The sequence below is a fragment of the Myxocyprinus asiaticus genome, chromosome 10 (assembly GCF_019703515.2).
Source record: "Myxocyprinus asiaticus isolate MX2 ecotype Aquarium Trade chromosome 10, UBuf_Myxa_2, whole genome shotgun sequence".
NCBI classification, from domain to species: Eukaryota; Metazoa; Chordata; class Actinopteri; order Cypriniformes; family Catostomidae; genus Myxocyprinus; species Myxocyprinus asiaticus.
This window is the reverse complement of record NC_059353.1, coordinates 46,012,024-46,027,855: the sequence shown is the minus strand read 5'-3', so window position 1 is coordinate 46,027,855 and position 15,832 is coordinate 46,012,024. Positions and strand designations below refer to the sequence as shown.

Here is a 15,832-nt window from a genome sequence, read left to right as displayed (position 1 = left end):
GTGTGATGAAAAATTATCATTATGATAATAATAATAATCATTTTATTTAATAAAATTGGCCAAAAAATGTTAATTCTGTACTCTGGTGAAATCCCAGACAATAGGGATTAACTTTTTTTAGTTATTTTGTAGTCGAGTACTCTAACCCATTTTTTATTCACAATTTTTACCAAGAACGGTTTCAAAATAAGCTAACTTCAACAAACTATGCTTTTCTTTTTGGGTAAAAAAATGAAATTAACAATATACTTTAATAAAATAAAAATAAAAAAGATTTAAAAATAACAGTAAAAACATTTTAACTCACCTGGAGCTTACATAGAAACCAATAAAGAAGACATTAGGGTAATGCACAGAAATAAACTATCACATATCAAAAATATCAAATTTTTATAATTTCACATGTTATTATTCAGAAAAACAAGTGGTGAAATGGTTGGCTTTTTATAAAATGCGCTCTTCCCATGTTCAAATATTTAACGCATTACCAGTCTGATAAGGTTCGGATTTTCTCGTACCGCTTCGCATTTCCTTTCCACCATAAAAACAGATTCTTGTCTGTTGGTTTGCATGACTCCAATATGAACCGAATACACTGAGTACAATTCAATAAGAATAAAAATATTACAAGTATTGCCACACTTGGCTTTGCTTGAAAGCACACAAATATGACATCATGTCTCCTTCTCTCTCCAACACCTCGACGACACATTCACAGCGCCTCTCAGTGGACTAAATGCGAGATTTGGTGAGAGATCCATAGGGAAAATACAGGAAAATTCAGCATTGCCCACTGCAGGCAAATGCACAAATTAAAATCAATTTGCGATATTCGATAGTGTTTTTAATAGTCGACTAGCTAGTGCAGAACGATTACTCAATCAGTCGATTACTCTTGCACATCCCTATCAGACAGACCAAGGTACGTTTTAATGGCAAACCCTTGTACTGTTCTTTAACATCCTTGCAATGGACAATGCGTAAACTCTAGTGTGTAGGTGCCCTTATTTGGCCCCTAGTCCCCAGAACTCACACACACTCCTGCCTTCCAGCAAGGACAAAGCTGCTAAACTCACTGTGTTTACAATGACTCAGCTCAGTGAAGCCAAACATGTCTCATTTTAATGGCTTTTCAGTGAATTCAGGACTATATCTGCGGTCAGGATGAATGTTGTCGTAGAGACCAGTTTGTCTTTGCTCCATGTTTGGTCAATTCCCCACCACTGAATGCATCGGCTGACTGGTGGTTAATTTCTGTAATTTAAAGGCACACTATAGAGGATTTCTCGTTTAATGAGCCTACAATAAAGATTTACATTCAGAGCTGTCTGTATCATTTTGGCGGGAAACTTAAGGACATGACAGGGAAAGTCAGAAGATTGGCCTTAGTCATTATTCACTTTCATCGGAATTTTTTTTATTATTTTTTTTTTTACATGCAATTAAGTGAACGGTGACTGAGGGAAACATCCTGCCTATCACATCCTTTTTAGCTCCACGGAAGATACAAATGGGTTTGGAACAACATGGGCGAGTTTCATTTTTGTGTGAACTTCCTCTTTAAGACAGAGATGTTTTAACTTTAAATTCCCTGTCCAAGGTGATCTGTTCTGTTGCACTTTTAACATAACACAAGTAGACTTCCAGGTACTGATATCCCATGGGAGTTATCTCACTAACATGCTCTCTACATTGGGTTGTGTTTTAAAGTAAGTCTTAAGTCTTTCTCTCTCTTCTGTCCACTTAGAGCTGTCTGCCGTCCTCTTGAGCCATCTGGCCTGCGTCTGTTTGACCACAATGTGATACTGGCTATAATTGGTCATGAAAAAGTGAAACACATGCCAGGCCATGGCTGATGTTGTGCAGACCAGCATTATGCCCCAAACATAAGTATTTGAACACAGACACGTCCAGCTAAGCAAGCTCAATTTTATGCGTCGTTGTGTTCTAAAATGTGTCGGAGCACAATTTATAATGTAACACAAGTGTACTTTGCATTTACAGAGCTGCCACAAGGGGTGCTATTGAATTAACACTGCAGAAATATATTTTATTTTACCAGTGTACTTTTCTTTTTTCTTTTTCAGTAAAAATATCTAAACATAAATTTACTTGAAGCAAAGTTATTGCATAATTAGACTTATTTTCAAAGAGTATATACACCAATCAGCCACAACATTAAAACCATCTGCCTAATATTGTGTAGGTCCCCCTCGTGCCGCCAAAACTGCGCCAACAGTTTATTTAACAGTTTATTTACGCTATAATGCATTATCAAAACGTTCCTCTGTTGATCTGATTTGTGATACCATTGTTATCAGAGTATATTACTGATTTGACATAGGTTAATAAAACATAATCCTGACAAACAGTTTTGAAGATTTCGGTCTTTCGCATCCAAGTAGATAGCAGCTATATTTGCATGTCCATTATGTACATAGAAGATAGCTGCCATTGCCAAGATTGTCACAGAGTGAATTGACTTGCCTTTCAAGGACTTTGCTAGCGCCCAGGGCCCCTTGCGTCTTTCTCCTTTACATCCACTCTTGTTTCCTCAGTGCATGAGATGTGTTATGCAATACACAAAATGTAGGAGTCCATTCTGAGGGGTCCTTTGTGACATCCTGCCCCTGTTGTGCAAATTAACCCAGGGTTAGAAGTTTGCTTTGGGACAGTTCTGTCCACAAGTTCTCACAGCTCCACATTCTTTTGCTGAATACCATCTTTGGAATTCTTTCCATAGATTTCTCATGGGATAAAAGGCAGGCAAGGACCCTCCATTAGTGTAATGTAAACACAGAGTGCCACTGAAATTCATAGCGTCTCAGCTGTATATATTTTTTCCTTCTCTTCTGCGTTTTACAGAAAAGTGGCAGGTGCTCATAAAAGGCTGAGAGAACAGCAGCTGTTGCTGACGTATGTTTTGAGGTTCTTAGTAGTAATGTGTGTGTGTGTTTCTCACCAATGTTGTAATAGATGTTACAGTGTTTCCTACAGAACCTTTTTATTTTATTTATTTATTTATTTATTTTGCAACAGGGAGATATACAGTAAGAAATAAATGTCAATATATCAATATTAATTATTTTTTAAATATGCATTACATACCATATATTAATTGTAACTTTTGGCCGCCAGTGTAAATTTTCTTGAAGCAAAATTATAACATAATTAGACATATTTTCAAAGAACATATACACTGATCAGCCACAACATTAAAACCGCCTGCCTAATATTGTCTAGGTCCCCCTCGTGCCACCAAAACGGCTCCAACCCGCATCTGAGATGCTGTTCTTCTCACCACAATTGCACAGAGCAGTTACAGAGTTACCGTAGACCAGGGGTCGGCAACCTATGGCACGCGTGCCAGTACTGGCACGTGGAGGGGTAATCACTTGCACACCAGCAACGTCGAGAGAGGAGTAGACTATTTTATTCATATGAAATTCCACACCTGCATTAAAATCTACATCTTGATGTAATCCTTCCTCATGATCATGCACCGTGTTTTCGTGAAAAATGTGACGAGACAGCAGTATACCCAACAGACTCGCGCGTCACGAGCCGGCAGCGCTTCACTTTCGAGTAAACGCGCCCGCTTTGCTTCGGTCAGGCTGCGCGGATGACAGCCAACATTCCGTGTTTCACTTGTTTCTTTTTGCTTTCAGAACAACACGTGATGTAATAAGGAAAACGCCACTATTAATCCTTGAAATTTCCAACCCAGCATACAGGTACACCCTCCTTAAACCACAGTCAAACTCAAAATTACATTAAATGATTAAAAGAGAAATATATTGTGGGGTTCAAAAATCAAAATATCAAAATATAAATTAAAACCTGGAAATGAAGTTTTAGGATTTTGCATGTGCGATTCACCGAAAATGGCTATATAGTTGATAGGCTTGTGATGTGCGAATGGCTTGCATGCACAGTGTGAGTCTCGTCACACTTTAATAGTGTTTAGTCTCCCATTCAGCTGATGAAAACACACTGTGTGATCATGAGCAAGGATTACATCAAGATGTAGATTAGAATGCAGGTCAGGTGCGAAAAACTTCATATAAATAAAACAGCCTGCTCCTCTCTCACTGTTGCTTGCATGCTAGTGATTACATGATTACAATGACATAATATAATAAATATTTAAGATTCCACACAATTTCATGATCAGCAATCAAACAAGCATGTTTTTTGACATTAACTGTGTTAACTCATTTTGTACAAAAGGACAGGTTTTCGTGCCTGCGGCTGAATCACAGCAGTGCTGATGTAGGGCCATATCGCACTCTTGCTGGTGTGATATTGCTTAAATATATGTGTGTGTGTGTGTGTGTATATATATATATATATATATATATATATATATATATATATATATATAAATACATACACACTGATGAGCCAAAACATTATGACCATCTTCCTAATATGCTGTTGGTCCTCCACGTGCTGCCAAAACAGAACAACCCGACAAGGCATGGACTCTAAAAGACCCCTGAAGGTGCCCTGTGGTATCTGGCACCAAGTCATTTGCAGCAGATCCTTCAAGTCCTGTAAGTTGCGGGGTGGAGCTGCTGTGGATCAGACTTGTTGGTTCAGCACATCCCAAAATGCTAAATCGGATTGCGATCTGGGGAAATTTGAGGCCACGGCAACACCTTGAACTCTTCATCATTTTCCTCAAACCATTTCCGAATAATGTGTGCAGTGTGGGCGCATTATCTGCTGAAAGAGGTCACTGCCATCAGGGAATACAATTGCCACGAAGGGGTGTACCTGGTCTGCAGCGATGTTTAGGTAGGTGGCATGTGTCAAATTGACGTCCACGTGAAATAAAAGAAAACGGGACTTATCGGACCAGGCGACCTTCTTCCACTGCTCCAAGGTCCAGTTCTGACGCTCACATGCCCATGCATGCTTGCGCTTTCGATGGTGGACAGGGGTCATCATGGGCACTCTGACCAATCTGTGGCTACGCAGCCCCATACGAAGCAAAATGCAATGCACTGTGTGTTGTGACAAATTCCTCCCGTAACCACCATTAAACTTTTCTGTGACTTGTGCCACAGTAGACCTTCTTTCAGTTCAGACCAAACAGGATAGCATTGATGAGCCTGGGCACCCAAATATATATATATATATATATATATATATATATATATATATATATATATATATATATATATATATATATATTTTTTATTTTTATTTGAAGGTACTTTATTTCATTGTTTTTAGGATGTTTAAAAAAAGTAAATAAATGCTATTAATTCAAACTCTAAAGTTTTCATTTAAATAAATCAATTATTGCAACAACAAAAAAAGGGAAACAAATGTGTACATTTAACTATACATTGCATGAGTAACCAGTCAGTTATAGTTCAAACCTAAGTACACAAACGTGACTGAAAGTAGTGACTTGCAGTACAGTAAGTTAGTCAGATTTAATTTACTAACTGCTCTGGCTAATTCAGCAATTTTATTCAGTAAATGATTTGTCAGAGTAATTCAAACCAATTTTGATTTGTTATTCATTAAAAAGACCAGATCATAAGAGTCATTCATTCAGGAATCAAACCGCACTAGTCGCTGTTTGTTTATGAGTGGAAATAGGTGAGACAACTCAAAAGAAAAATGCATTGTCTGGGCAATATATCGCAGAATAGTCATTTTTTTCTCATCACATTTTATTTAGTCTGCAAGCTCACAACTCAGTAAAATGTCGCTGGTGATTCAACCAACTTTATCCCCTAGTTGTCAATGCTCAGATTAATATATTAAGGGATTTTATTAAATGTAGTTGTTGATTCAGCCATGCCAAACACATTTAAATCATACTGTAATTGTTCCTGAAGTGCTGGAGACAGCACTGAGAGAACATGTCCTTTTTAGGTGCTCTGGACTTCCACACAGAGCATCAGATCGTCAAGCCAAACAGCTGTCTGCCACCTCAAACTACTCATTTGCACAGTTTATGAACCAAAACACAGTTATCAGATAATACCATGTTATGAGGGATTGTAAGCAATGTTTCAAGGGTCTTTTGAGAACATTTTAAAGCCCTTGAAGCTGTAACAAATGAGGAGTCAGCAATCAGTAGGCCCACTGATTATGTTTGTAAAGTTTTCCACCCTCTCTCTCTTCCACCCTTAGAATTAAACATGCTTTTTGCATGTTTCAATTGACAGCATTTGTGGCTTAATGATAATAAAAAAAAAAAAATAATAAAATAAACATTTAAATCGTCTCTTGTAGGTATTAAAAAAAGCAATAATCTGGAAGACACTTATAATGGAAGTAAATGGGGCCAGTCCATACAAATTCAAATACACACCGTTTCAAATGTATAACCACAAGACGTTAACATTATAAATGTTAACATGATTTTAGTGTGCTAAAACCAGGTATTCACCTGCCTCACGGTGTTTACCAGACTACAGGGTTTACCGCTGTTACATCGTCTTGACAACAAAGTTGTAATATTGGATATAACTCTGCACAAATAATGTTAGTAAGTGATTTTATCACACTAAAATCATTTTGTGGCTATACTTTTGAAAAAGTGCATATTTTAACGTTTATGGGCTAAGTTCACTTGCATTGTAAGTGTGGTAATGAGTTTTTTGCTGCTTCTTTTTTTAAATAAATGAGGCACCGGGAAATTATTTTCATTTGTAATTAACACTACGCCACAAATGAGCTTAACTTGTATTGAACCCGGAACATTCCTTTAAGACTTCTATGTAAATGCCCTTTTCGTATGTGAAATGAAAAACTGCTCTTCACTTCAATTTTACACATGAGCTGCAGGCTTGCTATCTGGTGTTTAGTGTTATAGTTTGTGTTTCATTTGATTCTTCATAATATGATACTTTTAAAGCAACAGAGCAGTAGTTACGCTTACCGCCACACTGTTGGTAAGAACATGCACTTATATTGGCAGCCAGTGGGGGGCAGCAGACAATATAGAGTTTGGGCTTTAAACAGATTCTTCCTGTTGTGGTTACCTTTTGTCCCAGAAGATCTGCTCTGTGTTTGAGCACAAATCTGATCTACCGTGTCACTGTTCTGTAAGCAGTTGAACTAGGGTCAGTGACTAAATGTCTATGCACTCAAGACAGAGCAGGCAATTTTTCCCATCATTAGGCGAACAAGCACATGGTACATTGACAAAATACCTCTCTTAACTGTGCGGTTTTAGGAATTTTAATTGGGATATAAATCTGTGGCCCACAAAATAGCACATGAAAGCTTTTAAAAATGCTTGGTATACCTGTTTCATATAAATTATGGTCAAAGGGGATGATTTAGGACAAATAGCTGCTGATTCTATGTTCATTTGTATTCCAGAGGGAAAATAAAAGCTCAAACCGAACTGCTGACAGTGTAACGTAAAACTATAAGTTAACCCACATGAAGCTGAAATTGAATGGGACACCGAATGGCTTGTTCTAAATGTAAAGACTGCAGCAAAACAAATGCCGTTTAATTTGGGATCCCAGTAAAAGCATATAAATACTTCTCCACTGGTTAAATCTTCAGGAGTTATATAAGTGTGGGTGACAAACAGATCAATATTTATTTATTTTTTACTATAAATCTCCACTTTCACTTTCTCTTCCACATTCTTCTTTTTTTTTTTTTTTTTTTTTTTGCAGATTCGCATTCTTAGTACATATCGCCACCTACTGGGCAGGGAAGATAGTTTATAGTAAAAAATGACTTTAATATCGATGTGTTTCTAACCCACACCTATCATATTGCTTCTGAAGACATGGATTTAACCACTGGAGTAATATGGATTACTTTTATGCTGTGCTATTTTGCTTTTTGGTCCTTCAAAGTACTGACCACCATTCACTTGCAAATATGAGATTTTAATAGATTTAATACATCACTCAGCCCACTCACAGTCTTTTGCAATTCAAGTGACAATATCAAGTCATTGTAGAAGATGACACTTGCATTGAAAATTTTGCATGTAGAATAGACTGTGCATATTAAGGATATAAGTATTAATTATAATGGTACAGTAATAGTGCATTCATGGTTTCACATAAGTACCGGCTGGGTTTATTTTAGCCATGTGTCATTTTAAAGGAGGCTCTGTTCACTCAATTTGTGCCTTCCTGCTAGGAAACTCCCTGTGCTTTCTTCTTCCTGCAGTATTTTCTTAAGTGGTCTATAATTTGTGTTTTGTAAATCGTTTAAGGCGAGTGGTATGATCATAGGATGAGCCGTGTCGGTCTGGACAAAATCAAGTCTGTCACACACAAGTATCTTTTTGATCAGTTTGAGCATCCGTCATTGCACAGATCTACTGAAGCCCTCGTAAATCCTATCAGGTGGCCCTTGTTAGTGTGCTTGTTGAGGCACAAATCACTATTAATATTGCTTGGACTTGGGGTTAGGGCTTTTTCAAAACTCCTAACCTTAAGTATTAAACTTTGATACAAACTTAAAAAACAACAATAAAATCTTAATCTAACTCTAGATGGTTTACTGGTTTTAGCCATTCTCACTTTGTGGTCTGCTTTGCTGGTTTTAGAGGGGTTTTAGGGCATTTGTCAGCTGGGAGACCATCTTAAACCAACTAAGACCAACGAACCAGTTTTTTTTTTTTTTTTTCAGCTGGGTAGTTGCAGGAGGAGTTGCGTAAATGGAATAAATAAGACGAGTCAATTGCAAGAACCACAGAGACAATTATTGTGAAACAAGAGGATGAAACTGACCTCTACTCGAAAACCCCCGACACACTCTGTGCTGTATCTTTGTCCTGTAAGCTTTGGAATGTCTGCTACAGCTGAAAAAAATATCAGTTCTTGTTAACATTTTCAGAACCAGTCTGAACCACATAAGCCTGAAGTAAGTCCTGCTGTGCATGTAAGACCATTGCAATGACTTTACTTTGGCAAAGGTAGCCCAATGATTAAGAATCTTTGCCATTGATGTACAAAAACTGCAGCTTTTATCCAAGATTGTGGTGACTCGGAGGGTTGCTGAATCCAAAATATTGCTCACCATTGTTACTATTATGCAATACTCTTAACCTCAGATCAATGTAGATCTATTTTAAAGGCAAAGTTTACCCAGACATGAAATTTCAGTCATCATTGCATGGATGATTATGACACTTTTCATCAAGCTTATTCTATTTCTGTGTGTGGGATCTCAATTGCAGATATATATTGTTTTGTAGGGATGTGCACTAGTCGTCGAATACCCGAGTATTCGCGGTGCAATAATTATTGGAAAAGTACAAAACAACTTAAATTTTGCAAAATTTTGCTTTGCTGGCTGTAAATACGGTGAAATGCACGTTAAATCCTGAACACCCACTAAAACTCACAGTTATAACTGAATGCATTGGGTGGCGCTATGGACACAAGTTGATTACATTTGATGAGAGTATGGATTACTTTGATCAAAATGCTCAACATGGCATGTGCAAGCATTATCAGGTGACCCCCACGATGAGAAATCATAAATAGTTCAAACACCGAACCGTCAGTATTGACCAGTCGAATGAGGAAAGACAGCTGTCCATCACTGTATTCACCACTGCAGGTAGGGCATTTGTGCCGGCAGGGTGTTGTACCGAATTGTGTTCCCCATTGGAATCTGTTTCCCCCTAGCCCTGATAGGGTATGGGGTTATGGTTAGGGTTAGGGTTAGGGTTATGTAGGGTAGTGTAGGTTAGGATTAGGGTAGGTAGGGTACGGTAGGGTAGGGAAGGGTTAGGCTTAGGTTTGTGCATGGGGAACGCATTCTGACAGCGGAGAGACACTGTTCCCCCCATACAGATCTGCTGGGGGGAAACAGATCCCAACTGGGAAACAGAGTTTGACATAAAACCGGCCTTATGGTTAACAGACTAAGGAGCCAACTTTCACCCGAGCATGTGGATATGCTTGTTTTTCTCAACAAGAACATGACGTGAAATAATATAAACATGATGAGCCATTATATGCAGAGTGTTTATGTACGTGCAGTCTACTTTATTAGCGGTTTCTTTTTCTCCGCTTTGGGTGAGCTTAAATGTTTTTATTCTATACATTTTTGTTTACACGCATTGCTTATTTAAATGTTTTTAACAAAAAACACAGGATGCTTGTTTTGAATATAATTATAAGCTTGTTTTGAAAAGGTGTCTCCACAACATCTCTTTCTCATTAATAACCTAATTTAAATAAACAAATAATTGAGTATTTGTTTTTTATGAGCTCACATATTCAAACACAAAATTACTGAAAATTGCCCATTCCTAATTTTTAGTACATCTTTTATGCACTCTGTACACATCATTTAGAAATGAGGCAATTAAACTGAATAATTTTGTAGTTAGGTTGTGATTCCCCAAATCAAAATTGGATTAAAGATTCCCAGCCCTACTTCAGACGAAGGTTTTGATTTTCAGAAGAAAAAAAAAAAATGGATTAAAGGATCAAAAATATATTTAAATAAAAACTGAAACTGAAAGAAATAGAAAGCAGGGCAGAAGAAGAGATTACAAAATACTGAGGACAGTTGAAGCAAGATGAGAGAAAGAGAGCGACCAGGGATGTTAGATTTTGCTAAATGTGTTAGGTTTTAAGATTTGGGAAAGGCCAACAGGACTGAAACTGGACTGCAATTGTGCGTGTAAGATGATGATGTTGATGCTTATTCAAATTTAGCAGTGAAATGGCCTTTCCTGTGAATTTGCAAACTGCCTTTGATTCTGTAAACCCTTGTTCTTGACTCCTCTTGAGTACACAAATGCAGACTTCAGTGCTTGGCAGTGAACGTAATGATGTGCGTGCTTGCATTGCTATGGCAGTAACAAATCTCAGTACTCAAGGGGGTGTGATGGAGCTACTGCCATTGAACTGGATGTGTTATTATTGAGGTAGCTAGCTTTAAACATTTCAACTTTAACAAATTTTCCCAACAATTTTCTCTTCAACCTTTTGTTCTGCCATGACAGTAGCTGACCTGAAAGCGGTAACATGTTACAATATGGTACTATCCGTTAACATTAGTTAAAGGGATAGTTCACCCCAAAATGAAAATTCTGTCATCATTTACTCACCCTCATGCCATCCCAGATGAGTGTGACTTACTTTCTTCTGCAGAACACAATCAGAGATTTTTAGAAGAATATCTCCAATGCAAGTAAATGGTGATCAGGCCTTTGAGGCTCTAAAAAGCAGATAAAGTCATCATAAAAATAATCCATCAGACTCCAGTGGTTTAATCTATGTCTTCTGAAATGATCCATTTGGTTTTGTGTGTAACGCCTGTAACTCCATTTTCACTGTACATCTTGACAGGAGTCTCCTTGGCGATCATGATTTCAAGCTCGATTACACTTCCATTTCACCTTATTCAGCCCCGCCCCTTTTTCGTGCTGTGCTCTTTCTAATTGTGTCATCGAACTTCCTGTTTGTATTGAAGTGTACTGAGAAGAATCGATCTAAATGGATTACGTGTGAGAGCACAGAAAGTATTTTTCACCAAGAGTTGATGGTGTCTACAGCACCCCTTTACTATGTGAAAATGCTCGTGAGGTGTTTTTCTGTCATTCTAAATGTTCGTATTTCAGACACCGGCGGAGGTAAACTAGACCTGGCAGATCAGATGTGTGTGTGTGTGTGTGTGTGTGTGTGTGTGTGTGTAGTTGCACCCTTCCCCCGTCCCGGTTTAACACTCAAAAATCTGCTCACCTTAACATTAACATGACACAAAGGTTTCTTACAGATATTTTTAATGACTTTGTATTGTCTCTTGGATATATGCCGATATATCACACAATTTAATATAGTAAGTAACAAACATAAAATTGCTAAAAAAAATAAACTCTTATTTAACACTATATTTACTCAATTTCACACAAAACTATATATATATATATATATATATATAATATATATATATATATATATATATATATATATATATATATATTGTATTTTAAATGGTAGATAGCAGTTTCTTCAGATTTCTGTTTAGTCATCACATTTTAGTCATTTATTTGCACAAAGGAAATAACAGTTCACACAGTAGTCCAGCACCCATGGATGGCATGTCCACATTAGCAATCGCATTTACTCAAAAAATACAGAATCAAACCAATTGCACATACAGTGCATAGTGAAAAAGACATTTACTTCTAGCACACATGATGCACTTTTACTTTGGGCTGCATCCGAAAATGTAGGCAGCTACCTTGCTGCCTAATCAGTTATTGGCTTAACTAACATCTGTTTTGAATGAATGGAACTCTTAAGGAAACTGGTCTCCGAACAGTTTGAAAAGCACCTTATTTTCATCCTACCTCTGTATACAGCCTCCGGAGGCAGCATTTTCCTGGTTTCGGACGCAGCCTTGAAGTTGCACTCACAAGTTTGTGTGAATCCAGCACGAGCCTCAATCTCCTGACAGTTTAAATGGCCTGGATCGCCTGCCTGGAGTAACACGGAGTGACAGTCATGATTTGTGAATCAGAAGAACTTTTGATCCTGATCCTGAAGTTTTTGTTTCTGGCTGATGGAATACACACTTCAGAGGAAGATATTAGTTGAGCGCTCGATGGGGAAAAAAAGCTGTATTTTCGTAAGGTTCTTGAATTACATCTGTTTAAACGAGATATCTGCATATTTTCAGATGGTATATAATAGAAGTATTAGTGATATTTGCCTTTTATCATTATAAAAGAAAGTTAAAGGTGACAGGGAACTGCAGAAGAGAGACTGTTAGAATACATGCTTTAGAGGTAAATAAATGAGCACTCCACAGGATGCTGGATCTGCTGAAGTTTTGTGAGGTTGGTTTATTACATCTGTTTAAACGAGATATGTGCATATTTGCAGACGGTTTATGATATTAGTTTTATTGATATTTGCATTTTTATCATTAGGCAAGACAGTTAAAAGTTACAGGGAACTGTTGAGGAGAGAGAGGGAGAATGAAACAGGTGAGCATTTTAACATTATGAGCTCTGCCGGATGCTCTGGTATGCGGACCGTTTAAATGAGACTGTGTTGCACACCGGTCTATTATTGTAGTAACACGATGGCACTTAACAACAAAATGAACCGTGACTGGTCATTTACATGATTTAGTCGCTTCACATGCAAGCAGGCGATTCTCGGCGCCCTCAAGAACAAATCGGCCAAACGGGAAAATTTCGCTGAGGCCGATAAATCGGCTGATATTCTGACTTTTTTTTTTTTATTATCGCATCGCCCTATTTATCAGCTTAGGCGATATATCGGTCGACCACTAATGTAGAAATTAAAGGAATATTCCGGGTTCAATGCAAGTTAAGCTCAATTGACAGCATTTGTGGCTTAATGTTGATTAGCATAAAAATATATTTGACTTGTCCCTCCTTTTCTTTAAAAAAAGCAAATATCTGGGTTCCAGTGAGGCACTTAAAAGGGAAGTGAATAGGGCAAATCCGTTAACACTAAAATACTCACTGTTTTAAAAGTATAGACACAAGACATAAACAATATGCATGTTAACATGATTTTAGTGTGTTCAAATCGCTTACTAACATTTTCTGTATAAAATTATAGCCAATCTTACAACTTTGTTGCCATGATGACGTAATGCCGTAAACACCGTAATCCCACAAAGCGACGATTTAAACAGTTTGATAGCTCAAATAATATGCTAGTTTTAGCAGAAGAATTAATGTAAGTGCTTTTATTCAATTATAAGCTTCACGTTTTTTTTTTTACTTAAACCCTCCAAATATTGGCCTCATTCACTCCCATTGTAAGTGACTCACTATAATCTTGATTTTTGCTTTTTTTTTTTTTTAAAGAAAAGGAGGGATTAATCTAAATATTTGTTTAGTAAAAATCAACATTATGCCATAAATGCTGTCAAACCCGAAATATTCCTTTAACATTAATCAAGATTAATACAATCTGTAAAATTATTGTTCATTGTAAGTCCATGTTAACTATTGTGTTAACAAATGCAGCCTTATTGTGAAGCGTGACAGAGAACACTCACTGTAGAAGACAAAAGTTTATGCTAATGTATGCCAAAGCGCTCCTTGTGGCAATGCTGAGAATGCAACGGAAACTTGTGTTGTGGTATGAATAGCAGTCTAACACATTTTGAAATGCAACGAGACACAAAATCAAACTTGTTTAGCATTCACATACTTGCGTTAAGAAATTAAATCTCTGCTTACCCTCAGATGTGGTTGTAATTCCACTGTATGGAACTTCTTGGCAAAGGAGACCTAGAATAACAGAGATAGGCCAAATAGATGATGACCTTTCTGGTCAATGGGTTCTGTAATGTCTTGCCAGCGGTTGTATCTCCATTCCCCCTTTTCATTAGTGGTTGGGGTCTTGCAGATCTTGCTTGACTTCTTTGTAGGAACAGCGGGAGCCATACTGGGTTTGGCAGTGGTCATGCTAGATGGACATAACAAGGAGCTCAGAAGCACGCCAAATGGTGTTGCCAAATGTTCGCGCTCTATGTCGGTGGAGCGGATGCACTCAAGTTAGTGGTCGAGCCTCAGCTCTGGGAGGCCATTTAGGGGGCTGCAGCAGTGCACACTACAGCTGGGGTGTATAATTTCCCTCCAGCTTTATTACTCTTGGAAACCGTCTTAGGGAGAATTTTTTTTCTCAGGAATCGAGACAGACATGTAGGGTCTCTTGCGGAATACTGAGATTTGATGATTCACATTACATCATTGATTGCTCAGACCTCAAAAGCCTGAGGTTTCGCCTTTCAGCGGAGGCTGTTCACGATATCTCAACAATTCCCTGGACGTTATTCACTTGTATCTCCTGATGACTTCAACCAATCCAATTGAGTTCAGTTGTAGTTTAAACAAAACACAGAGTTGCCCATTCCTGGAAGAGTAAAGAAGGACATAACTATTTCACCACTTACAACACTATCTTGCCCATGTTCTCCTGTCTCTACATGGTCATTTCTCGAGTACTAGTGCCATCTCAGTCTTACATGGGTATTCTGAGGTTAGCCAGGCTCATGTTGGTCCATGACATCATGGATTCCTAGGGGCCAGAGTCCTCATAAATAAATACCTTTCTCTGGCTCATGGGGAATAAAGTCTGTTATGGAGTTCTTTGCTAAACTTCTGTATATGGTGCTTTTCAGCAACCGGGCAGCCTCCTCCTTTTTCACAGTAACTCTGGAGCTATGCGGGCTTGTTTAAATATTTACCCAGGCTGTTTAGTGATGCACCTACGTGCTGCACCCAACCCATCTCTTCTCTTTCACATCAGAGAGAACCTGTTTTTTACTGAAGGAAATTAGGCATACAAATATGATTCCAGTCTTTGTTATCTCTGCTCAAATACATTGTTTAATATACTGTCATTTGAAATAAAACAGCCACCTCCTTTGTCTTGCTGCATTTTATGTATCCTAAGTACACACAATTAAATAATAATTTCACACTTTTTTACCTAATTTGTCAAAATTACAGCTTGATTGGAAATGATGTCCAATGAAAATATTCTGCTCACAAGTGATATTTACCTTGATATTTTCTTTGTTTTCTTTAAACATTACTTGTCTCATATTTCATCTTAAGCATGCTCTTAAATACACTAAGACAAGTACACTAACCTCAAAAACTGCATTAAGGGCTTAAAACTTTAGTAAAATTTCATAAGTAAAAAACAAAACAAAAAACAGTATGGAAATAATTTTCACACAATAGCTATTGAAATTATTTGTTTTTTACTCTCTGATTAGATTATCATTGTTTTAAACATGTAATAATTTTTATTTTTTTAATAAATTTTCATAGTGTAATATTGTCTGGGTCTGGAAAAATTGTAAAACA

At 37.4% G+C, this 15,832-nt stretch overlaps 1 protein-coding gene and 1 long non-coding RNA gene across 8 annotated transcripts in view; one reads left to right on the top strand and one right to left on the bottom strand.

Annotated features, from left to right (window-relative positions):
- LOC127447620 (tensin-1-like) overlaps nucleotides 1-15,832 on the top strand; it is a 363,293-nt gene that overhangs the window by 241,109 nt on the left and 106,352 nt on the right. Inside the window, exon 1 of one of the 7 annotated variants that reach the window (XM_051709558.1) lies at nucleotides 12,542-12,597. The exons of the other annotated variants lie outside the window; for them this stretch is intronic. Within the exon in view, the coding sequence (XP_051565518.1) occupies nucleotides 12,574-12,597 (24 nt within the window). The 5' untranslated portion in view covers nucleotides 12,542-12,573. Of the gene's footprint in view, nucleotides 1-12,541; nucleotides 12,598-15,832 lie in introns of those variants that run through there. 7 annotated transcript variants of the gene reach the window in all.
- On the bottom strand, nucleotides 2,280-14,725 carry LOC127447634 (uncharacterized). The gene is made up of 3 exons (XR_007898402.1): nucleotides 14,195-14,725; nucleotides 12,320-12,449; nucleotides 2,280-2,630 (listed from the first exon to the last, which is right to left on the bottom strand). It is a non-coding gene; the product is annotated as an uncharacterized LOC127447634 (long non-coding RNA).